Source organism: Sus scrofa, chromosome 13 (genome assembly GCF_054392235.1).
Source record: "Sus scrofa isolate SSC_HxYL_T2T_F1_AM1 chromosome 13, Sscrofa_HxYL_maternal_Yorkshire_Landrace_v2.0, whole genome shotgun sequence".
Classification (NCBI taxonomy): domain Eukaryota; kingdom Metazoa; phylum Chordata; class Mammalia; order Artiodactyla; family Suidae; genus Sus; species Sus scrofa.
Genome location: NC_139395.1, coordinates 16,630,762 through 16,656,804, shown reverse-complemented (window position 1 = coordinate 16,656,804; position 26,043 = coordinate 16,630,762). Strand labels below are relative to the sequence as shown.

The following is a 26,043-nucleotide window of genomic DNA, read 5'->3' as shown; positions in this document are numbered from 1 at the left end:
CTCTGAACAAAGTCCTGTCCTTTCTCTCAGATCACTTTATTTCTTCTTTCGCAGATTTCCTGGAGGAAGTTCCTATCTTCCTTGTCCCATGTATCTAATAATGCTACATATTTAGTGTCAGCAGAAGTGAACCATGTATGCTTCTGCTTCTTTTTTTTTTTTTTAATGTTTTAGCAGCTTTACTTGACTAAAGAATGGAAGAGTTGAATTATTTTCTTCTAAAACTCTGAAAGTTTCCAGAGCTACAAGCATTGTTGGACAAGTTTACTCATGTTTTGGGACTTTTTAATCAGTTCCTTCCTTCATACCGCAGATGGACCAACTATGGTGTTTATGGGTTTTTTAAGCTCTGGCACCAGGATTTCGGCTTTAGGAACCAGTGCCCAGTCTGACTAATCATCAGTTCCTACTAAAATATGGATCAGTGGAAGAAAATGCATTCATATGTTCTGGTTTGACTAAGAATAGAAATACTTTCCTGTAAGCGGATGCTGTTGGTGTCCCACCCAGACCCCCTTTTCAGGAGGGCTCCCCATCCTCCAGCTGCTGTGGGTGTTGGCTGCTGACATGTCACTCACAAGTTCCCTTTCTCTGAGGAACTGCCCTTTGCCAGTGAGAGCCACCTTGCCTGGAATGTTACCCCCATCCCACACTCCTGGGCAGCAGGTACAGTACAAAGAGTTGGACCCTTGCCTCAAAGTTTTCTCATGCTCCAGGGTTCCTCACAAGATCAGGTTGATTTTTTTTTGTTTTCTTGTTTTTTAGGGCTGCATGCATAGCATATGGAGGGTCCCAGGTTGGGGTCTAATCGGAGCTACAGCTGCTGGCCTACACCACAGCCACAGCAACTCAGGATCCAAGCCGAATCTTTGACCTTTACCACAGCTTTTGGTAACACTGGGTCCTCAACCCACTGAGTGATGCGAGGGATCAAACCCGCAACCTCACGGATACTAGTCAGATTCATTTCTACTGTGCCACAGTGGGAACTTCCAGGATCAGATTTAAACACCATATTGACTAGACTTTCCCTTAAACACCATCTTGCTCAGCTCCTTCCCCAGCCCTACCCTGCTTATCTTAGTCCCTATCTTTAGAGTGCCCTTCCTCAGTAAATTGTCTGCATCCAAATCCCTATCTCAAGCTCTGCTTTTAGGGATTCTGACCTAAGACACCTGCCTCCCAGATTAGCTATTACAGGATGACTAGATTTTATTTCCATCTGGTTCTCCATCTTTTTCTATGACTCCATTTATTTTATTTTTTAATAAATTTTATTGGAGTGTAAATACACTTACACTCCAATACAAAGGTGTGTTAGTTTCAGGTCTACAGCGAAGTAAATCAATCATACATATATCCATTCTTTTTCAGATTCTTTTCCATATAGATTATTCTGAGGTATTGAATAGTTCGCCCTGTGCTGTACAACAGGTCCTTGTTACCCATCTATTTTATACATAGTAGTGTTCACATGTCATTCACTGAATTCATAGCTGGAGAGAGGATTTTTTAAAGTGTATTTCATTAAACTATACTTGATTTACAATGTTGTATTAATTTCTGCTGTATATAGCAAACTGATTCTGTTATACATACATATACATACTTTTTCATGTTCTTTTCTGTCCAGTATCACAGGATATTGACTATAGTTTCCTATGCTATACAATAGGACCTTGTTTTTTATCCATTATATACATAATAGTTTGCAGCTGCTAACACCCAACTCCAATCCTTCCTTCCTCCACTCCCCCTTCCCCTTGGCAACCCCAATTCCGTTCTCTTTGTCTGTGAGTCTACTCAGTGATTGTTTAATCTCCCAATTTTTGAAATCTTTTTTTCTCTTAATACATTTTTTAGGAATTGAAGAGACTGTGTTAAGATCATATGTCTCATTTACTGGATGAGTATGAAAAAAAATCAGGATTGGAGTCCTCCATCCTGAGAAAAGCACTTAAAAATGATAGTTGTACGCATACTTCCTACAAATCAACATCTCATGGTTCTCATAACTCTTAAACTTTTACATTTCCTGGAACTTACAAGGAAAATCAGATGTGAGATCTTTTTCCCTTATATGTGGACGCACTTGCATGCCTTCTTTTGATCATTAAACGCTAGTTGATGAACTCAGCATTCCTCATTGCCTCTCCAAGCCCCCAGCTGTCTTCTCCTCATCACTCTCATTCTTGGAAGAGTAACCGACTGTCCTTGTTTGCTTAAGACAATCCAGAGACTATCAGCACTAAAGCCAGGAAAGCTCCTGGCAAACCAGGATACCCTATTCTTTGGTTATCTTCTTTTGTTCCACTTCAGCTAACCACACTATTTTCCTGTTCTAGAACTTGCGCCTCCCCACTACACCCCTGAAACTGTATTCTCCTCATTCTCCTCTTCCTCTTATTTAAAGCCACATACAAAATTATATAAGAAGGCATTCTTAATTTTACCAAGTCTTTGAACATTCTTTTTTCTGGCTTATTGGTTTCTAAATCCCGTTCAAAGATCTTCACCTATCCACAACAAAATGAGAAAAGTTTCAAAAAGCTAAATTTATTCAACTTTAGGAATACTCTTTACACTATGATTATGTCCTTGGTACAGTTTTGTTGTTCAAATGTCCTTTGAGATTAGCATATACACACTACTTTATGCAAAATAAAAAGCTAACAAGGACCTATTGTATAGCACAGGGAACTACACTCAATGTTTTGTAATAAGCCTATAAGGAAAAAGAATCTTTCCTTGTATAATTGAATGACTTTGCTGTACACCTGAAATCAAAACAACATTATAAATCAATAAATCATTATGTTTTGAAGAACAAATAAATTTTTTAAAACACTAGGGTTGTTGACTTTAATTAATTAAAATAAAATGTCCTTTGAGCATAGACTTTGGAATCAAGCTGTCTGGGTGCAAACCTTTGCTCATCTATAAAATAAAGCTGTACTTATATTTACCTAAGCAGTTGGATTTGTATCTTACAAATAAGATAATGCATGTACAGCATTTAGCCAACTTCCGGGCACATAGTAGTTACCAATAAATGAGAGAAGTTGTTGCCATGGTTACCTCTATCCTAATGACTGCCAGGATTATTACTATCACCATTTAATTTCCTTACTTTGCAAAATAAGTCAACCTTTTGTTAGTCCCAAAATGTCTTCTTTGAAATATTCTGGTCTATAAACTTCCAGAGCCTATGAGCCACAGCTCTGGGTGGTTATATGTCATTAGTTTTCAATTGCCTGACGAGAGGTTTTTACTGCTCTTGTATCTATAATTTCAACTGGATAGTCAATTCATTATGAGGTCATTTAGAGCTCTGTTTGTCAAACTTTAATGCCCATACGAATCACCCAGAGATTTTATTAAAATGCGGATTCTGATTCTGTGTGTCTGGGCTGGAGCCTGAGAGTCTGTGTTTCTGATAAGGTTCCCGATGATGGCAGCTCTGCTGCTACAAGTGGCAAAAATTTAGAACCTTTTTCTGGGGGGTGGGGGTGGCGCACGTGCTGCATATGGAAGTTCCCAGGCTAGGGGTTGAATGTGGCTATGCTACAGCCACAGCAATGCCAGATCCTTAACCACTGAGCAGAGCCAGGGATCAAACCTGAATCCTCACGGATGCTAGTCAGGTTCATTTTCCGCAGAGCCACAGCAGGAACTCCAGAACACCGTCTTTCTTGACATATGAATTCCTCTGTGCTTTAGCACGCTCTATGGACTTTTTATTATTATTATTGAAGTATAGTTGATTTACAGTATTATGTTAGCTTCTGGTGTAGAGCAAAGTAATCCTGATATATATAGATATATAGATATAGTCTTTTTCAGATTCTTTTCCATTATGGTTTATTATAGGATATTGAATATAGTTCCCTGTTCTATACAGTAGGACCTTGTTTATTGATAGCAGTTGTTTTCATATGCTAATCCTAAACTAATTTATCCCTCTCCCCCTGCCTTTCCCATTTGGTAACCATAAGTTTGTTCTCTATGTCTGTGAGCTGTTTCAGTTTCATAGATAAGTTCGTTTGTGTCATCTTTTTGATTTCACACATAAGTGATATCACATGGCATTTTGTCTTTCTCTGCCTGACTCACTTCTTTCACTATGATCATCTCTAGGTCCATCCATATTGCTGCAAGTGGCATTATTTCATTCTTTTTATGGCCGAGTAATATTCCATTGCAGACATATACCACATCTTCTTAATCTATTCATCTGTTAGTGGGCATTTAGGTTGTTTCCATGTCTTGGCTATTGTAAATAGTACTGCAATGAACATTCGGGTGCACGTATCTTTTCAAATTAGAGTTTTATCCAGATATATGCCCAGGAGTGGGATTGCAGGATTATATGGCAGCTTTAGTTTTAGTTTTGAGGAAGCTCCGTACTGCTTTCCATAGTGGCTGCACCAATTTACATTCCCAACAGCAAAGTACAAGGGTTCCTTTTTCTCTGTTGATTCATTTAAACTCACTTTAGATCATCAGAGAATTAAAAATTCTGTTATGATTTAATATGTAAAGTATTATCCAATTGAATTTGTTTTGAAAAATGGAATTCCGTTTGTTCCCTGATAGTATTGTTACTGGCTAGTTTTGCATTTTTGCAGTTGGGAGAAATGGGAAATAAAATAACTGTTCTTCTTGCAATTGGCTTCCTGGAATAGCAATTCAAATACATATGCAAAACAATTAAAGTAATCAAACTCTCCTTACCTGGAGAATTATCAACTGTGTTGGATAGGTTTGAATGCCCTCATCACTGTTGCTCTGGATGGAGCCACTGATTCCAGTGACCTGGCTGATCTTCTCTACATTGAATTTGGGAAAGGATTTGAGTATAGGACCCAGTTCACTCTTGGAATGAGAGACCTAGGCAGCCAACTGTCAAGGCAGCTGGTGAGTTATTCAGAAAAGGCTGGTGAGTTTAAAACTTCTATTTGTTTTGTATATGGGTTTAATATTTCAGCTTATGGATTTGTACTAATTTTGTTCATTTGGGAGTGAAGTAAGGCTTTCCTGATTTAGTGAACAGCCCAAATAAGAGGGTACTGTAAAAGAAATGTAGTATTATTATGGTTTCACACACTTCAGGTAGAGAGATGTCAAAGCATGTTTCTTTTTTGCTGTTATTTATTTTTTATTGAAATATAGTTGATTTACAATATTGTATTGGTTTCAGGTGTATAGCACAATGATTAGATAGATGATAGATAGATAGATAGATAGGTAGATAGATAGATAGATAGATAGATAGATAGATAGATAGATAGATAGACAGACAAACAGGTAGATAGATTCTTTTCTGATTCTTTTCCCTTATAGGTTATTACAAGATATTGAGTAGAGTTCCCTGTCCTTTACAGTAGGTCCTTGTTGAGGAGCAGTGCCACCAAATATCATGCATTTCCTATCCTCCCCAAGGTCAATGTTGCAGAAAGGACATGCTGCTGTTTATTCTGCAAGTGCATCGGAGAAGATGGCACAATGGGAGAACCTGGACCAGCAGGGAAAAAGGTGATTTTAGTTATGATCGTGGTCACTTTATTTGAATGTATTATGTCTTATGTCTTATGTATTATGTGTGTATAGATAGAAATCAAGGGTGTTTTTGAATTCTAGATAGAGCCTCTAAAGTGACCATTTATCAGACTCCTGTTCCTATATGTCAGATTAGCTAGTCATGACTTTTCCTTGGTGTTCTGAATTGAAGTCTTAAAAAAAAAAAAAAAAAAAAACCTTTTTTTACAAGTGTGAGGAGAAAAACTGCCAAGATCATTGATTATACAAAGTCGTGTCAGTGATGACAACGATGTGGAAAAACCAACTGTGATCTCTTATTCTGAATAATGAAAACCTCCTTAATACTAACAAGTTATTTCAATTTCTTTTTTTGTTTTTTGTTTTTCTTTTTTGGCTGCCCTGCAGCATATGGAGTTCCAGGCCAGGGATCAGATTCTGAGCCGCACTTGCAACCTATGCAACATCGGTGGCAACACTGGATCCTTAACCCACTGTTCTTGGCTGGGAATCAAACCTGCATCCCAGTACACCAGAGACACTCCCTATCCTGTTGTGCCACAGCAGGAACTCCTCAATTTTCATTTTTAATGGATGCAGAGTCATTCAAATCAAGTAGGGAAATAGGTTATACAGTCCGCTGAAAAGCGAGACCAGATCACTTTATCATACATAGCAAAAGATGCTAAAATGTTTGATTCAGCTCTAGCCAGACCAAAATGTTGCCACAGATATATTAGTAAAAATAGGCCAATTATAAAAACAGTAACTAACAACAGATTTGTGTATTTTCTAACCCAAAGAAGCTGGTGTAGCCTTATATAAAAATGTGATTTGGGGCTTGCAGAAATGTTCAAGTGTGTATAAACATACTATGAGTGTGTTTAATAATTTCAATATATTTTTTTACATGTGTGTTTGATTTTTGAATAGTTTATAGATAGCACTATAACTTCCAAATTACCATGACTGCTTCTTTGAAGAAAGTTTTGGGGCTAATTATTTCCAGAATGCTTGACTTCATATAAAGAGAATGGTAGAATTTTTTTAAAACAGGTCTCAGAAAAAAATACAGAAATATACGTGGTCTATTTTTCTTATGTGTAGCCTAAATCCTCAAAAAGAATTGTGTGATGAAAAAGGATAATTCTAGGCTGTCAGGGATAAATATAGCTGTGAGTGTTTGAATGTCTGGGAAAAAAAAAAAAAAACTCTAGCTCTATATATAACTCGAGAAGGAATTATGGACAATATTATAATTTCCACATATACACATCCTTGAGTTAACTGGATACTTGTCTCAAAATTCCATTTATTTTTATTTGTAAAAATGCAACCTAGACTGTAGAGGGAGTTTTTTTCCAAACTCATACTGTTCTACATAAAGTAAAACTGTAAAGCTGAAGAACTCTGCTTGATTACCTCGGTTTTGGTGTATGGAGCGCTAATGTTTTCTTCCTTTCTTTGTTCCCAGGGACCCCCGGGTTTTAAAGGCAGCGACGGCTACCTGGGAGAGGAGGGCATTGCTGTAAGTCACGGCTTTTTCCAGTTCCATTTATTCCTAAGAAGGTATTTACAAAATGAAATCATTTGTGTCAATTCATAAAGAAGCAAGCCAAGTCAAGTTCTAAGGATTTGTATGCAAAATCTGAGGTCTGGAGTTCCCGTCGTGGCTCAGTGGTTAATGAATCTGACTAGGAACCATGAGGTTGCGGGTTTGATCCCTGGCCTTGCTCAGTGGGTTAAGGATCCGGCGTTGCCATGAGCTGTGGTGTAGGTTGCAGACGCAGCTCGGATCCTGCGTTGCTGTGGCTCTGGCATAGGCTGGTGGCTACAGCTCCGATTGAACCCCTAGCCTGGGAACTGCCATATGCCGTGGGAGTGGCACTAGAAAAGGCAAAAAGACAAAAAAAAAAAAAAATCTGAGGTCTTTCCTCATCTTCATTGGGCTTCTGGTGGTCAAGAGTTTTTAATTAACATATTGTCTTCTCTTTGGCTATCCACTAGCATTGTACAATGGATTCAGTGCAAAAGTTCTTTTTCACCAGGGGAGTCAAATCATTGCCATTTTTCCCTTCCTGATCCATTTTGCACAGGTGAACAAATGTACCACCCTGTTTATCAAGGACCTTGCTCTTCTCATGACTCCATTCATCCATCTAAATACCCTTCTTGGAGTTCCCGTCGTGGCGCAGTGGTTAACGAATCCAACTAGGAGCCATGAGGTTGCGGGTTCGGTCCCTGCCCTTGCTCAGTGGGTTAAGGGTCCGGCGTTGCCGTGAGCTGTGGTGTAGGTTGCAGACGCGGCTCGGATCCCACGTTGCTGCAGCTCTGGTGTAGGCTGGCAGCTACAGCTCCGATTCGACCCCTAGCCTGGGAACCTCCATATGCCGCAGGAGCAGCCAAAGAAATAGCAAAAAGACAAAATAAATAAATAAATAAATAAATAAATAAATATCCTTCTTTTCTTCCCTCCCTCTTTCCTTCCTTCCTTTCTCCCTCCCTCCCTGATCCATTTAACAAGTATACGTTAAGCATCTTATCATTGACCACATTATTTATTAAAGACCTCACTCATAAATTCACTCATTATTCATTTAACAAATATATATTAAGGCATCTTACTATGTGCATAAGGCTAGGCCCTAGAAATAAAAATAAAGAAAATAAAAAAATAATGGCTCCTACCTCAGATAACTTCCGGCAAATGAGACAGTGGTAGTAGCAGTTGTTATACACAAGGGCTCTGCTAGGGGTAAAGTGAGGTTCAGTACAAAAGAGCGTGACCACGCAAATGCCTAATAATCCTCAGGTAGCAGCCTGGGTGGCAGTTGGGACTTGGGAGATGAAGACTGCAAACAGGGGCAAAACTTGGGCAGAATCTAAGGGGCAGGTAGAACTTTCTCCAGGCAGAGTTTGTGTGGAAGAACACTCTGTTATGGAGAGAACAATGTGTTCAAGGACATGTAACTGAGTCAGAGAAGTGTGTGTTTGCCGAATGAGATGTCACCATGGCTAGAACCCAGGACACAATGAAAGGAGGTTAGATGGGAAGCAGACCCAGAGTTCTGTGAGTCTTGAATACCCTACAGAGAACGTGGATGGCATCTTCCAGTTCATGGGCAGTCATCGAACAGGAGTGAAAATGGTTAGGGTATGGATTTAGCTCAAGCAACATCATAGATGATGATAAGGCAGGAGTTAAGTTACAGGCAAAAGTCTTGCAGTGGTAGATGCAAGAAAAAAGGTGCAAACCTTAGTTTAGGGCCGTATGAACGGATGCTAAAGACCTTGGATGGATGTAACTTGGTGACCACTTGCGGAGGGAGAGGCTGAGAATGACATCTTTGTCTCCACCTCACAAGACTGCACAGACTTGTAGGGCTACTGAGACAAGGATTGCAGGGCCAGCTTTTAGTTTAAGAAGGAGAAAGAAAAGGGAGATGGAATTTGGTCTAGAAATCTGCCTTTTGCTTAGATTATACCTAGTGCATCCTTCTCCAGTGTCTCACCAATTCTTCATTATCTGTCCCTGGAAGATCGCCTGAAATTTTAAGAATGCATTTTAGCTGCCAATTGTTTGTATGTCTTTTATTTAGATACTGCCCCATCCTGGGAAATATCCAGGTGGGATCCAATGCAAAGGACTGTCATCAGAGTAGATCTCATTTACTTCTCAGTTTTTATAAGCATGGATTCTGGATTGTAAACTATGAGCAGTCAAAGGTTTTTTTTTTTTTTTTTTTTTTTTTTCCAACACAGAAGTTGTCAGATTTCCAAGACAGATTCCAGATGACAAGAGAAAAATCTTATCCGGGTATATGCTCTTTTTCAGGGGGAAAGAGGAGCCACTGGACCAGTGGGAGAGCAAGGTACTAAGGGATGCTATGGCGCCAAAGGTCCTAAGGTAAGGGTCACATAAGGTACTGTGAAGTCTCCCGAGCATTAATTCCATTTTCCTGCACTAATCCTTATTGTCTTTTTTTATTTTCAGGGAAGCAGGGGACTGGATGGACAGGAGGTAATGATACCAAACATCATTTATCTGCCCATCTGTTGTCTAGAAATATTTTTATTTTTGAGGCTATTGGCCAGGAAATTGCACAAACTAAGATTCTGTTGACCTTCCTTTTTATTGCTAACCATTTTATTTTGTTTACTCCTGCCTTTTATTGCAAGCAATGTGTATTATTTGTTGACTGTTTCTATGACTCAGTAATCTTTTATATGACCCAGGGCCTAGCAAAGAGGCTGTATATGGAACACAAAATTAGACTTCTTTGGTGTCTGGCTTCTTTCCATATAAATGAAATGCAATCTCTTCTGATCATATCTGTCTTTTCAGGGAGAAGTTGGGGAAAGCGGAATTGATGGGTTAAATGGAGAGCAGGTAGAGCCTCCTCTTTGTACCGTGAAGATCACTCTGAGCTGTTTCTCATTAAGAAAATGGGGATTTGAGTTTATTCTTCTGTTTTTAGGGTGACGGTGGTTTTCCCGGGGTAAAAGGAGAAAAAGGCGATGAAGGAGCCCAGGTAGGGATTTAATAAAGGGAAAACATGAAAACTGTCCTGGGAATTAAAGATGAGACTAACAGAGTAGACAGCTACCCCAAGTGTATCAGTCAGCTAGTGCCATGATATAGTGATAATTACAAGACTCAATTGCATGCAACAACAAACATTTCTTGTGTGTCTGAGAAGTTCAATTGATGTGTGGCTCATGTGTCTGTAGGCAGGCTGGGGGCTGTGTTTCACTCGCCTCCTATCCTCCTGGGACCAGAGCCTTGGGGCTGGCAGCACTCTGGAGGCATCTGCCATCCGTTCCCATCTGGAATAAATCCCAGCCACAGCCATACTTGCATCATCCACTTTATCTGTCTGAGAGTGTGAACAGCTGAGTCAGGAAACCACTTTCTAGCTGATGCAACCCCTTTTGGGAAAATGGATAATCTAATTTCAGCTGTCTCATCAAAAAAATAACAAAAATAAACAATACATGGTTTGTAAAGTAGTTGTAAAAACTAGACAAGTATGTCTAGAACAACCAATTCACCACTGTGACAAATAATTGAGGTCACTTTTAAATTACTCATATGATGCCTGAAACTATCAGTAGTTCCTTTTTCCAGCTTTAAAATAATTAAATATTTAATATTTAATAATTCAGATCAGGAAGAACGTAAGCTGTTTGTTTTTATTAATGTTATTAAAAATTCTTATCTTGTCCTTCTTCTGATTTGTGTGAACTTTAGGGAATCCCGGGGAAAAGAGGGATTTCTGGTGACCATGGACCAAAGGGCCTACGAGGAGACCCTGTAAGTGCTGGGACTGCGGGGCTGCAAACTAACATTAGGGCTCATTTCCCAACAACACTTCTGGCAAAGAGGGAGAACCCTGCTTTAAGGTACTTTGGTAGCAATCCTGAGTTGAAATCATCATGGGCGCAACTGTTCAGAATTTTAAAAGTAAGTCCCTTGTGACTGATCCTCTTCATATATGGGATGAGTATAGACAGTGAGGAGCCCTTGCACATCTTTTGTGCGTGTATTTTTTTTTTTTTTTTGAGAATACCTATTCAGAACTTTCCTTGTGCTTCACAGCTACAAAGGAATTCCACTCCATTCCATTATATTCTTCCGGGTTCCTCAAGATATGGACAGAAAGATGGAGTTCCCATTGTGGCTCAGTGGGTTAAGAACCCAATTGGGGGAGTTCCCGTCGTGGCGCAGTGGTTAACGAATCCGACTAGGAACCATGAGGTTGCAGGTTCGGTCCCTGCCCTTGCTCAGTGGGTTAATGATCCGGCGTTGCCATGAGCTGTGGTGTAGGCTGCAGACGCGGCTCGGATCCCGTGTTGCTGTGGCTCTGGCGTAGGCCGGCGGCTACAGCTCCGATTAGACCCCTAGCCTGGGAACCTCCATATGCCACGGGAGTGGCCCAAGAAATAGCAAAAAGACAAAAAAAAAAAAAAAAAAAAAACCCAATTGGTATCCATGAGGATGTGGGTTTGATCCCTGGCCTTGCTCAATGGGTTAAGGATTCGGCGTTGCCAAAAGCTGAGGTGTGGGTCACACATGTGGCTCAGATCCCACACTGCTGAGTCTGTGGCATAGACTGGCCAGCTGCAGTTCCAGTCGACTCCTAGCCTGGGGACTTCTATATACCTCAGGTGTGGCCATTAAACCCCCCTCCCCCCAAAAAAAGTGATATGGACAGAAAAAAAGAAAAAAAGCCATCTCTCTTTTCTATTTTTCCAGGGTCTTTCTCACTTAAGAACTCTAGCTTCATTTCCTTGAGTGCAAGCCAGCTAAGAGTACATTAGGCAAAATGTATGGCCCAAAAGCGCCTGCTCTCACAGGAACACAACCCAGCTGAGTAGGCATAACCTGCACCACAAGAAGCACGACCCACACCAACCTGGGGGAAATGCCAAGTCTTGTGGGACACCAGTACTGTAGGACTTTCGTCACCATGCCATGTCAGTCTCCAAAACCTTAATGAATGAGGGGTTAAGTTTGCCTTTAAACATTTATTAAACTTTTGAAAATTGAGATAATTGACATAGAACATTGTGTAAGTTTAAGGTGTTCAACTTGTTGGTTTTATACATTTATATATTATAATAGGGTTATACTGTTAGCTAACTCTTCTATCATGTCACAATTATTATTTCTTTTTGTGGTAAGAACATGTAAGATCTAGTCTCTTAGCAACTTTTAAGTATGTGATACAGTATTACTGTCTGCAGTTACCATGCTGTGCCTTAGATCTCAAACTTATGGTTAAACTCTAACATGCATTAGAAAAGTACACAAATTATAAATGCACAGCTTGATGAATATAAATACACCTGTGCACTCGCCACCCAGGTAAAGAAATAGGACATTATTTCTGGAAGAGCATCTCAGAAACACCCTCTTTCCACTCCAATCACAAGCAGCCCTCCCTAATCACTGTCCTGGAACTGTAAGTGAGTTTTGCCTATTAATGAAATTGTGAGTGGAATCATACAAGATACACTCTTCAATTTCTGGCTTTTTTGCTCAAATATGTACTCTTGAGATGAATCTGTGTTGTAGATAACAATAGTTTATTCAATCACATTGCCGTATATGCTTCCATTGTGTGAGTACACAATGATTTATTTATCCAGTCTGCTGTTGATGGATATTTGGGTTGTTCCCAGATTTTGCCTCTATAAATAATGCTGCTATGACCAGGGTATTTCAGTTCACTTTTGTACATAATTCTATTGGGTCTGTATTTCAGAAGTAGAATGTCTAGATCATAACCTGTATGCCTATATTGAGCTTTAGTCTTTACAGCCAAACAGTTTTCCAGAAAGTTTGTACTAATTGACACTCCCACCAACAATGTAGTGTACCACAGAGCAGTATACCACACCCATAAGAAAGCCTAAATTTTATAAAATTGACAGTAACAAGTGCTGACAAAGATGTAGGGCTACTAAAAGTGTCACAGGACTTTGTCTTTTTTTTTAACCTTTCAGACAGGAGTTTATTTTTTATTATATTTGATTTACAGTATTATGTCATTTTCTGCTGTATATGAAAGTGGCCCAGTTATATATATATTTATGTACACATTCTTTTTCTCACATTATCCTCTATCATGTTCTATCACAAGTGATTAGATATAGTTCCCTGTGCTATACAGCAGAATCTCATTGTTTATCTACTCCAAACCAATAGTTTGCATCTGCTAACCCCAAACACCCAGTCCATTCCACTCCCTCCCCCCTGACACCCACAAGTATGTTCTCCATGCCCATGAGTTTATTTATTTTCTGTAGATATGTTCATTTGTGCCATATGTTAGATTTCAGATATAAGCGATTTTTGTGTGGTATTTGTCTTTCTCTTTCCCACTTACTTCACTTAGTAAGAGTCTCTTGTTCCATGCATGTTTGTGCAAATGACATTATTTTGTTCTCTTTTATGGCTGAGTAGTATTTCATTGTGTATATGTACCACATCTTCTTAATCCATTCATCAGCTGTTGGACATTTAGGTTGTTTCTATATCTTGGCTATTTTGAATAGTGCTGCAATGAACATAGGGGTGCATGCATCTATTTCGGTGAAAGTTTTGTCCAGATATATGCCCAGGAGTGGGATTGCTGGATCATATGGTAGTTCTCTATTTAGTTTTTTGAGGTACCTCCATACTGTTTTCCATAGTGGTTGTACCAATTTATGTTCCCACCAACAACAAATGGGGATACACTTTTCTCCATACCCTATCTAGCATTTGCTATTTGTAGACTTATTAATATTAGCCATTCTGACTAGTGTGAGGTAGTACCTCATTGTAGTTTTGATTTGCATTTCTCTAATCATCAGTAATGTTGAGAATTTTTTCATGTGCCTGTTGGCCATCTTCTTTGGAGAAATGTCTACTCAGGTCTTCTGCCCATTTTTTAGTTGGGTTGTTGGGTTGGGCTTTTTTGCTGTTGAGTTGTATGAGTTGTTTGCATATTTTAGAGTTTAAGCCCTTGTCAGTTGCATCTTTTGAAACTATATTCTCCCATTCTCTATGTTGTCTTTTTTTTGGGGAGGGGCGGTTAATGGCTTCCTTTGCTGTGTAAAACTTGTAAGTTTGATTAGGTCCCATTAGTTTATTTTTGTTTTTATTTCTATTGCTTTTGGAGATGACCTAAGAAAACATTCATACAGTTGATTTCAGAGAATGTTTTGTGTACATTCTCTTCTATGAGTTTTATGGTGCCTTGCCTTATGTTTAAGTCTTTAAGCCATTTTAAGTTTATTTTTGTGCATGGTGAGAGGATGTGTTCTAGTTTTATTGATTTACATGTAGCTGTCCATTTTTTCCAGCACCACTTGCTGAATAGCATCTTTTTCCATTTTATATTCTTGCCTCCTTTGTCAAAGATTAATTGACTATAGCTGTCTGGGTTTATTTCTGGGTTCCCATTGGTCTGTATGTCTGTTTTGGTACTGGTACCACACTCACTGTCTTGATTACTGTAGCTTTGTAATATTGTCTGAAGTCTGAGTGAGTTATGCCCTGCTTGTTTTTTTTTTCCCCCAGGATTGCTTTTTTTTTTTTCCCCTCAGGATTGCTTTGGCAATTCTGGATCTTTTATGGTTCCATATACATTTTTGGATTGTTTGTTCTAGTTGTATGAAAAATGTCATGGGTAATGTGCTATGGATTGCATTGATTACTTTGGATAGTATGGTCATTTTATTTTTTATTTTTTATTTTTTTGCCCAAAACTTATTTAGATTTTCTTTATTTTTTTTACTCAATGAATTTTATTACATTTATAGTTGTACATTTATAATCACAATCCAGTTTTATAGCATTTCCATCCCAAACCCCCAGTATGGTCATTTTAATGATATAAATTCTTCTAGCCCAGGAGCATGGAATATCTTTCCATTTCTTTGAATCCTCTTTAATTTCTTTGATTAATGTTTTATAGTTCTCAGGATATAAGTCTTTCACCTCCTTGGTCAGAATTATTCTTATGTATTTAATTTGGGTGGGTGTGATTTTAAAAGGTAATGTATTTTTCTATTCCTTTTCTTATGTTTCATTGTTAGCATACAGAAATGAAACCAATTTCTGAATATTAATCTTGTATCCTGCTACTTTGCATAATTCATTGATCTGTTGGGGTGGTTTTTGTGTGAAGTCCTTGGTGTTTCCTATATATAGTATCATGTCCTCTGCATAGAGTGACAGTTTTATCTCTTCTCTTCTAATTGGGATACCTTTTATTTCTTTTGTTTGTTGGATTGCTGTGGCTAGAACTTTCAATACTATGTTGAATAAAAGTGGTGAGTGGGGGCATCCTAGTCTTGTTCCAAATTTTGGTGGGAAGGCTTTCAGCTTCTCTCTGTTGAGTATTACATTGGTTGAGGGTTTGTCATAAATGGCTTTTATTATGTTAAGGTATGTTCCCTCTAAACCCACTTTGGTAAGAGTTTTTATCATGAATGGATGTTGGATTTTGTCAAGTGCTTTTACTGTGTCTATTGAGATGATCACGTGGTTTTTGACTTTTCTTCTCTTAATGTGGTGTCTGACATTGGTTGATGTGAGTATGATGAAACCATCCTTGTGAACTTGCAATGAATCCCACTTGGTTGTGGTGTATGATCTTTTTTATATTTTGTTGGATTCTGTTGGCTAAAATTTTGTTGAGAATTTTTGCATCTATATTCATCAAAGATATTGGCCTATAGTTTTCTTTTTTGGTAGTATCTTTGTCTGGTTTTGGAATTAGGGTGATGGTGGCTTCAGGGAATGTCTTTGGAATTATTCCTTCTTCTTCAAACTTTTGGAAAAGTTTCAGAAAGATGGGTATAAATTTGTCTTTGAATGTTTGGTAGAATTCACCTGTGAAGCCATCTGGTCCTGGACTTTTGTTTGTAGGGAGTGTTTTTATTACATATTCAATTTCATTTCTAGTGATAGGTCTGTTCAGTTCTTCTTGATTCAGTTTTGGCACACTGTATGTCTCTAGAAAGTTGTCCATTTCTTCTAGGTTGTCAAATTTGTTGGCATATAATTGTTCATATTATTCTCTTATGGTTTTTTTGTATTTCTTCAGTATCCCTTTAGGTTTCTCCTTTCTCATTTCTTATTTTGTTTATTTGGGTTCTTTCTCTCCTCTTCTTGGTGAGTCTGGCCAGAGGATTGTCAATTTTGTTTACCTTTTCCAAAAACAAGCTCTTGGTTTTATTGATTTTTTTCTATTTTTTTGAATATCTGATTTATTGATTTCCTCACATATCATTATGATCTCCTTCCTTCTGCTAACTTTAGGTTTTGTTTGTTTTCTTTTTCTTTTTTTTAATTGTTATTACCACAACACAAATTTTTTTTCCACTGTACAGCGTGGGGACCCAGTTACACATACGTGTATACATACTTTTTTCTCCCATTGTCATGCTCCATTATAAGTATCTGGACATAGTTTTCAGTGCTACACAGCAGAATCTCACCCAATCTCCCAATCCATCCCACTCCGTTCCCCTCCCCCTGGGCAACCACAAGTCTATTCTCCAAGTCCATGATTTTCTTTTCTGCAGAAAGGTTCATTTGTGCTGTATATTAAATTCCAGATATAAGTGATATCATATGATATTTGTCTTTCTCTTTCTGACTTACTTCACTCAGCATGAGAGTCTCTAGTTCCATCCATGTTGCTGCACATGGCATTATTTTGCTCTTTTTATGACTGAGTAGTATTCCACTGTGTATGTATATGGCTTCACAGGCGAATTCTATCAAACACATAATGAGGAACTGGTGCCCATCCTCCTTAAACTCTTTCAAAAGGTTGAAGAAGAAGGAATACTCCCAAAGACATTCTATGATGCCACCATCACCCTCATTCCAAAACCAAACAAAGATACCACCAAAAAAAGAAAACTAGGCCAATATCTTTGATGAATATAGATGCAAAAATTCTCAACAAAATCTTAGCCAACCAAATCCAACAACATATCAAAAAGATCATACACCATGACCAGGTAGGGTTCATCCCAGGTTCACAAGGATGGTTCAACATATGCAAATCAATCAGCATCATACACCACATTAACAAAAAAAAAGTCAAAAATCATATGATCATCTCAATAGATGCAGAAAAAGCATTTGACAAAGTCCAACATCCATTCACGATCAAGACCCTCACCAAAGTGGGTATAGAGGGAACATTCCTAAACATAATCAAAGCCATTTATGATAAACCCACAGCAAATATAATACTCAATGGGGAAAAACTGAAAGCCTTCTCACTCAAATCTGGAACAAGACAGGGATGCCCACTCTCACCACTGCTCTTCAGCATAGTTTTGGAAGTCCTAGCCACAGCAATTAGACAAACAAAAGAAATAAAAGGTATCATATAGGAAGAGATAAAACTGTCACTGTATGCAGACGACATGATACTCTACATAGAAAACCCTAAGGACTGAACCCAAAAACTACTTGAACTGATTAACAAATTCAGCAAAGTAGCAGGATATAAGATTAACATTCAGAAGTCAGTTGCATTTCTGTATACCAGCAATGAAATATTAGAAAAGGAATACAAAAATACAATACCTTTTAAAATTGCACCTCACAAAAGTACATATCACATCTTCTTAATCCAATCATCTATCAATGGTCATTTGGGTTGTTTCCATGTCTTGGCTATTGTGAATAGAGTTGCAGTTAACATGTGGGTGCATGTGTCTTTTTAAAGGAAAGTTTGCATGGATATACGCCCAAGAATGGGGTTGCTGGGTCATATGGTAGTTCTATGTATAGTCTTCTAAGGTACCTCCATATTGTTCTCCATAGTGGTTGTACCAGCTTACATTCCCACCAGCAGTACAGGAGGGTTCCCTCTTCACACCCCCTCCAGCACTTGTTCTTTGTGAAATTATTAATGATGGCCATTCTGACTGGTGTGAGGTGGTATCTCATGGTAGTTTTGATTTACATTTCTCTTATAATCAAGGATGTTGAGCATTTTTTCATGTGCTTGTTGGCCATCCGTACATCTTCTTTGGAAAAATGTCTATTCAAGTCTTTTGCCCATTTCTCCATTGGGTTGTTTGTTTCTTTGCTGTTGAGGTGTATAAGTTGCTTGTATATTCTAGAGATTAAGCCCTTGTCAGTTGCATCATTTGAAACCACTTTCTCCCATTCTGTAATTTGTCTTTTTGTTTTCTTTTGGGTTTCCTTTGCTGTGCAAAAGCTTGTCAGTTTGATTAGGTCCCATTGGTTTATTTTTGCTTTTATTTCTGTTGCTTTGAGAGACTGACCTGAGGAAACATTTCAGAGAATGTTTTGCCTATATTCTCCTCCAGCGAGAGAATGGGAAAAGATAATTCATGTGAATGGAAAAGACAGGAAAGCAGGAATTGCAATGCTCATATCAGACAAAATAGGCCTTAAAATGAAGGCCATGAGGAAAGACAAAGAAAGACACTACTTAGTGGTTAAAGGATCCATTCAAGAAGAGGATATTATAGTCGTCAATATATATGTCCCTAATATACGAGCACCCAGATATCTACAACAAATACTAACCGACATAAAAGGAGAAATTGATGGGAATACAATCATAGTAGGAGATTTTAATTATTTCAAGTATCTTCTTTGAACACAATGGCATGAAACTGTAAATCAACCACAGGAAAATAAATGAGGAAAAAAAAACCTGTTTGTTCTTTTTTAATTCTTTTAGGTGGTAGGTTAACTTGTTGATTCGAGATTTTTCTTCTTTTCTGAGGAAGGCCTGTATTGCAATGAACATCCCTCTAAGAACTATTTTTGGGTCATCCCATAGATTTTGAATGGTTGTGGTTTTGTTATCATTTGTTTTAAAGTATTTTTTAATTCCCCTTTGATTTCCTTATTGACCCATTGGTTTTTTAGTAGCATGTTGTTTAGTCTTCATGTAGTCATTTTTTTCTCATTTCTTTTCCCGTGGTTGATTTCCAGTTTCATGCCATTGCGTTCAAAGAAGATACTTGAAATAATTTCTATACTCTTAAATTTGTTGAGCATAGTTTTGTGCCCCAGTATGTGATCAGTCCTTGAGGATGTTCCATGTGCACTTGAAAAGAATGTATATTCTGATTTTTTTTTGGATGTAATGTCCTGAAAATGTCAATTAAGTCTAACTTTTCTCTTGTTTCCTTGAGGATCTCTGTTGCTTTATTGATTTTCTTTCAATGGACAGATCTAGAGGATCTGTCCATTGATGTGAGTGGGGTGTTAAAGTCTTCTACTGTTATTGTACTCCCATCAATTTCTCCTTTTATGTCTGTTGGTATTTGTTGTAGATATCTGGGTGCTCGTATATTAGGGACATATATATTGACGACTATAATATCCTCTTCTTGAATGGATCCTTTAACCACTAAGTAGTGTCCTTCTTTGTCTTTCCTCATGGCCTTCATTTTAAGGCCTATTTTGTCTGATATGAGCATTGCAATTCCTGCTTTCCTGTCTTTTCCACTCACATGAGATATCTTTTTCCATCCCCTCACTTTCAATTTATATGTGTCCTTTGTCCTAAGGTGAGTGTCTTCTAGGCAGCATATTGTAGATTTTTTTTTAATCCAGTCTGCTACTCTATGTCTTTTGATTGGAGCATTCAGCCACTGATATTTAGGGTAATTATTGATAAGTATGTATTTATTGTCATTTTAAACCTTGTTTTTCAGTTAAGTCTATGTTTCCCCATTATTCCTTTCTTTTTTTTGGTTGGATGATTTTCTTTTCTTTTTTGCTTGTCCTCTTCTTTTTAGTTTTTGTGACTGTATTGTTCGACCTCAATTTGAGGTTGCCCTGTTAACCCCTTCCTATATCTACTTGCTTTATCATGATAGTCATATAGGCTCAAACACATTCTAAAGAAAAAGATTAGATTTTCTTACTTTCCTCCCCCACATTTTATGATTTCTAGGTCCCTTTTTAACATCTTCGTGATTATCCTTTTGCTATTCCTTGTGTTTATCTTTGCTTTTACAATAGTTTTTTTTTTTTCTTTTAGATCTGTATACTGGCTTATTTAAGTGATTGCTTTCCAGTTGTGATTTCCTCCATCTTATTTCTTCTTATTTCTTTTTTATTTAGAGAAGCCTTTTCAGTATTTCTAGAATGGGTTTAGTATTGCTGTACTTTTTTAGCTTTTGTTTGCTGGATAAATTCTTTATTTCTCCTTCTATTTTAAATGATATTCTTGCTAAGTAGAGTATTCTAGGCTGCAATTTTTTCCCCTTTAGAACTTTGAATATATCTTGCCACTCTCTTCTGCCCTGTAGTGTTTCTGTAGAGAAAGCAGCTGATAGCCTTATGGGAGTTCCGTTATAATTAATGCTTTGTGTTTCTCTTGCTGCCTTTAGAATCCTCTCTTTAACTTTTGCCATTTTTACTGTACTATGTTTTGGTATGAGCCTGTTTTGGTTCAACTTGTTTGAGGCCCTCTTCACTTCCTCTGTCTTGATATCTGTTTCCTTTAGATTTGGAAAGTTTTCAGACATGATTTTTTCAAATATATTTTCAATCCCCTTTTCTTTTTCTTCACCTTCTGGATTCCTATTATGTGTAGATTGTCCCACTTTATATTATCCCATAGAGCTCTTATTTTGCTTTCATGTTTTTTTCATTTGTTTTCTGTCTGCCATCCTGATTGGGTTTTTTCCATTATTCTATCTTCCATGGTCACTAATTCATTCCTCTACATTATTCATTCTGCTCTTCAGTGCCTTTCACTAGCTTGCATCTCTGCAAATGAATTTTCTAATTTTTCTTTGTTCCTCAAATTTTCTAGTTCCTGTCTAAAGTAATTTGCATTACTGTTCATATCTGCTCTTCATGCCTTCATATTCACTCTTCATTCCTTCAGTATTTTCACTGTCTTCTTTTTGGTGTCTGTTAGATTGCAGAAGTCTGTTTCATTTTTATCTCCTTCAGGAGTATTCTCTTTTAACTTCCTGAATGCTTCCTGAGCTTCTTCATTTTACTTATATTTTTATTATTCTATGATTTTAGGTACATCAAATACTGTAGTCTTGAAGGGCTGTTTATATGCAAGAGCGCCCCTGGGTATTTTGTGAGGGCTTACTGTTTATTTTTGGTGTGAGGGCTGCTTTTGGTTTGGATGCTTGTTGTCTCTTTCCTCAGTGTGTGCAGGCTGTTATCTCCTTAATAAGGTGCTGTGTATGCTTCCAGGGAGATGGAGGCAATGCGCAGGGCTAATGCCAGTGCCTGGTTTCTGGGCCCTTTATAGTGAGGAAGTTGGCACAGGCTGCTTCTGGTGGCAGGGCCCTGGGAAGTGGCAATAACCCTCAGGCAGGTGTAGGCAGTGCCCAGAATGTTTGGCAGAGGCAGTGGCAGGGCATGTGCTTTCCCATGGGAGTGAGAACAACAATGGTTGGAGCTTGGTTGCAATGCATTTCTCTGTGACAAACTCTGAGGTGACTGGAGCTGCAGGTAGTGCTTGTTCATGGACCCCTAGTGGTGTTGGGCAACACTCATCTCTGGAGTCTGAAATAATTGCAGTGGTTTGTCACTGCCACCTTTAGTTCATGCAAGAGTTGCCTCATTGCACTTAGCTCATGCAGGAGGTGCTACCACCCATAGCACAATAAGAGGTGCCTTGCTAACCATAGCCCTGCCCTCCAAGATTCCACACATGTGCAGAAGAAGATATTCCTGTGGCAGTCCACCCCTCCTTCTCTTCCCCTCCCCAACAATGGTGTCTTGCTTCCCTTGCAGGCCCAGACCTCCTCCTGGGTTCCCTCACCTGTGGTGCTCTGCTGCCCAGCTGTTGACACACTACTTTCTAGACCTTCAGGCTGTCTCCACACAGCCAACCCTCATCCTCTCCCCAGGACTAAGTTCCAGAGCCTGAGTTTCAGTGTCTAGCCCCCTTCTGAGCATCTCAGGCCGTGGTGTCCCCGGAAGTGATCCCGATGTCCTGTGTGGCTGTCTGTTTTTTCTTCCTCAACCCAGCTGCTGTGCTTTTCTCTGAGGTTTTGAGGTCCCTCTGTCTTGGCTGATCTCTCCATCAGTTAGGTGGCTTCCCAGGGTGTGGGTTCCTTTCTTCTTTTGCAGCTCCCTCTCAGGATTGCTAGTCCGTCCTGATTCCTCTCTCTCTCTCTCTTTATTTCCTTTTGTTCTACCCAGTTATGTGGAGGATTCCTTGCCCTTTTGGGAGGTTTAAGGTTTTCTGCCAGTGTTCAATAGATGTTCTGTATGAATTGTTATACACGTAGATAGTTTTTTTAGTTGTGTTTGTGGGAGAAGGTGAGTGTCACATCTTACTCCTCCACCATCTTGATCCTGCCCTCCCCACAGAACCTTATGTTTAATATCCCCTCCTCCAGTGCATAGTAGGTTTATCAGGGAAAGAATTTGGTACAATATATATAGACAAATATGTGTTACATATGCATTGAAGATAATTCTATTTTAAAAGCAGAACAGGAGTTCTCTTGTGGATCCAGCATTGTCGCTGGAGTGTCTTGGATCACTGCTGTGGTATAGGTTAGATCCCTCGCCCAAGAACTTCTACATGCTGTGGGCAGGGCCAAAAGAAAAACAGAGGAATTTGCACTTGAAGACAACATTGTGTACTAAGTGACATCTTCTGTTGGTAGTCTCGTGACCTGAGAGTTTTCAAACAACTTCAAAGTGTCTACTTAGAAACAAAAATCTATCCACAACTAAGGATAATAAAGAAAAGTAGATCAAACACAAAGACATTTCAGTCATCTGAATATGATGACCAAAAACTCCCTTGGAGTATTGCTATAAATTGGTGTTTACTTTAATCAGAACTCCCTGTAATTGTCTGTTAAATTGTTAGTATGGCTATGTAACACTTTTGAAAGAATCTAAGTAAAGTAAAGGATTTATTTATTTATTAAATTTTATTATAGTTGATTTACAATGCTGATGTTGGTTTACAATGTTGATGTAATTTATGTTGTATAGCAAAGTGACTCAGTTATACATATACATAAATACTTTTTCATATTCTTTTTTTAAAATGTTGAACTGTTTTATTAATTGAAACATAGTTCACTTAAAATACTGTGTTAGTTTCTAGTATACAGCATAATGAGTCAGCATTTTGGCAGATTATTTTTCATTGTGGGTTATTACAAGATAATGGGCATAACTCCCTGTGCTATACAGTAAGTCCTTGTAACTTATCTATTTTATATATAGTAGTTTGTATCTGTTAATCCCATATCCCTAATTTGTGCCTTCCCCATTCCATCTCCTCTTTGGTAACCACAAGTTTGTTTTCTATATCTGAATCTGTTTCTGTTTTGAATGGACATTCATTAGTATTACTTTTTAGATTCCATGTATAAATGATATTATATAGTATTTGCCTTTTTCTAACTTCTTTCACTAAGCATAGTATGCTCTAGGTACTTCCCCATTATTGCAAATGGCATTATTTCATTCTTTTTTATGGCCAAATGGTATTCTTGCATGTAAATTTTTATGTAAAGTCAAATGGATCTGACAAGCTGATTTCTGCTCAGTCAATGCCAAGGCTTAATGTCCCTCCCTCCATTTTATAATCAGTTCTGGAGGAGGAGGCAAGAAGTTACACCTAGACTCTCAGTAGTTTCCCTAATATTCTGTTTCATATTCTTTTTAAAGGATTTTTTATTTAAAGACAAATGTTCTATGACTTTGAGAGGCTAAAAATTTAACCCACCAGAGCTTCCCTGTGATGTATTGTCACAACACTGAGTTCAGATGGTTTCTCCAAGCATAATAACTCTTCCCAGCCTCTTGGGAATGTACATCTCAAATCAAAGACAATTCTCTGTGCTTTTTTCCATATGTTTTTTGTGGGTTACTATTTCAGGAAAAATTGGGGAGAAACAAAATTAATAGAATAAATGGACACATCCCATGATAAGATTATTTATAGGAATGAATGCAAATGGCACAAATTCTTGAAAATCTATGCTTAATCAGACAGAATTTTGGATCACACAAAAGCTAATTTGTTTGAAATTTCCCATTTTAACCTAAATATTTTTTATTTTTTAAATTTTATTTTATTGAAATATAGTTGATGTACAATGTTGTGTTAATTTCTGCTATGCAGCAAAGTGATTCAGTTATATACATATGTGTGTGTGTATATATACATATGTATGTATATGTATATATATGTGTATATGTATATACACACACATTCTTTTTCAAAATATTCTTATCCATTATGGCTTATTATAGGATATTGAATATAGTTCCCTGTGCTATTCAGCAGGACATTGTTGTTTATTTGCTCTATGTATAATAGTTTACATCTATTAACCCCAAACTCCCATTTCATCTCTTACCCACAGCAACCACAAGTCTTTTCTCTATTTCTGTGAGTATAGTTTTGTTTCATAGATAAGTTCATTTGTGTCATATTTTAGATTCCACATATAAGTGATATCCTATGGTATTTGTCTTTGACTTACTTCACCTAGTTGATCATCTCTAGATCCATCCATGTTGCTTTGAATGGCATCATTTCATTCTTTTTATGGCTGAGTAATATTCCATTGTATATATGCACCACTTTTTCTTAACCCATTCTTCTGTTGATGGACATTTAGGTTATTTCCATGCCTTGACTATTGTAAAGAGCACTGCAGTTAACATTGGGAGGCATTATCTTTTTGAATTATAGTTTTCTCCTGATATATGCCCAGAAGCGGGGTTGTTGGAACATATGGAGACTCTATTTTAGTTTTGTGAGGAACCTCCATACTGTTCTCCATAGTAGCTGCACCAATTTACATTCCCACCAACAGTGTAGGAGGGCCCCCTTTTCTCTACACCTTCTCCAGCATTTGTTATTTCTAGACTTTTTAATGATGGCCATTCTGACCAGTGTGAGATGGTACCTCATTGTAGTTTTGATATGCATTTCTCTAATAATTAACGACATGGAACTAATTTCATGGGCCTGTTGGCCATCTGTATGTCTTCTTTGGTAAACTGTCTACTCAGATCTTCTTCCCATTTTTCAATTGGGTTGTTTCTTTGTTGTTGCTGCTGTTGTTGTTGTATGAGCTTTTTGTGTATTTTGGAAATTAAGCCCTTGTCAGTTGCATCATTTGAAAATATTTTCCCCCAGTCTGTAGGTTGTCTTTTCATTTTGTCTATGGTTTCCTTTGTTGTGCAAAAGCTTATAAGTTTGATTAGATCCTCTTTGTTTATTTTTACATTTTCTAGTGCCTTGGGAGACTGACAAAGAAAACATTGGTGTGATTTGTCTCATGTAATTTTGGGGGGAAACTGAGCTAGATCATTTGCTTGAAATACAGATTTTAGTAAGGTTCATCATTCTAAAACATATCATTATGGGAAGCCGAGATTTAATCATTAATTTATATTAGATAATAATCTTTTGTCCATTTTCATAGAAATTGAAAGACTGGGCCAGATCGTATTCAGATTGACTGCTCAGCTGATATGCATGGAAGGTGTTCTGTAGAATGTGCTGAAATATGATTTTCTTTTGTCATCTCTTCCATCAAATAGTGAGAGATGGGCTGTAGGAAAAAGTGTATACACCCAGTAGAATAAAATTTTGGACTTTACATTACCTTCCTTCTTACTTTTCTCATGAAAATACCATTCCTTAATATTGTAATTCAGGTATACTTGCCTGGAGAACTTAATAGACAAATATTTAAGCTTATGAGTAAAACAGAAAATGTAAGAAAGTAGCCTTTGGTTTTGGTATGTGGAGGAGAGAAATAGTTGTTCATGTAAGTTTTAGTGCTATCAGTTATAAAGTAAATTCTCAGCCCCTCTTTTTCCTGTTATCCTATAAGCTCTGTGAGTGTAGAAACTACTTGTTTAAAAAGCTTTTGAAGGAGTTTCCATCATGGCTCAGCAGAAATGCATCTGACTAGTATCCACGAGGATGCAAGTTCGATCCCTGGCCTCAGTCAGTGGGTTGAGGAGCTGGC

The 26,043-nt window shown here is 37.9% G+C and overlaps 1 protein-coding gene across 10 annotated transcripts in view; it reads left to right on the top strand.

The window, feature by feature from the left end:
- The window catches only part of COL6A6 (collagen type VI alpha 6 chain), a 169,495-nt gene that overhangs the window by 61,845 nt on the left and 81,607 nt on the right, over positions 1-26,043 (top strand). For all 10 annotated transcript variants that reach the window (XR_014825031.1, XR_014825030.1, XR_014825033.1 and 7 more), the window contains 8 exons: positions 4,763-4,917; positions 5,443-5,535; positions 7,013-7,066; positions 9,374-9,445; positions 9,533-9,559; positions 9,884-9,928; positions 10,017-10,070; positions 10,790-10,852. Coding sequence is in view for 5 of the 10 variants with exons in the window: in XM_084991768.1 (XP_084847894.1) it covers positions 4,763-4,917; positions 5,443-5,535; positions 7,013-7,066; positions 9,374-9,445; positions 9,533-9,559; positions 9,884-9,928; positions 10,017-10,070; positions 10,790-10,852 (563 nt within the window). In the remaining 5 variants the exon portion in view is untranslated. The remainder of the gene's footprint in view (positions 1-4,762; positions 4,918-5,442; positions 5,536-7,012; positions 7,067-9,373; positions 9,446-9,532; positions 9,560-9,883; positions 9,929-10,016; positions 10,071-10,789; positions 10,853-26,043) is intronic.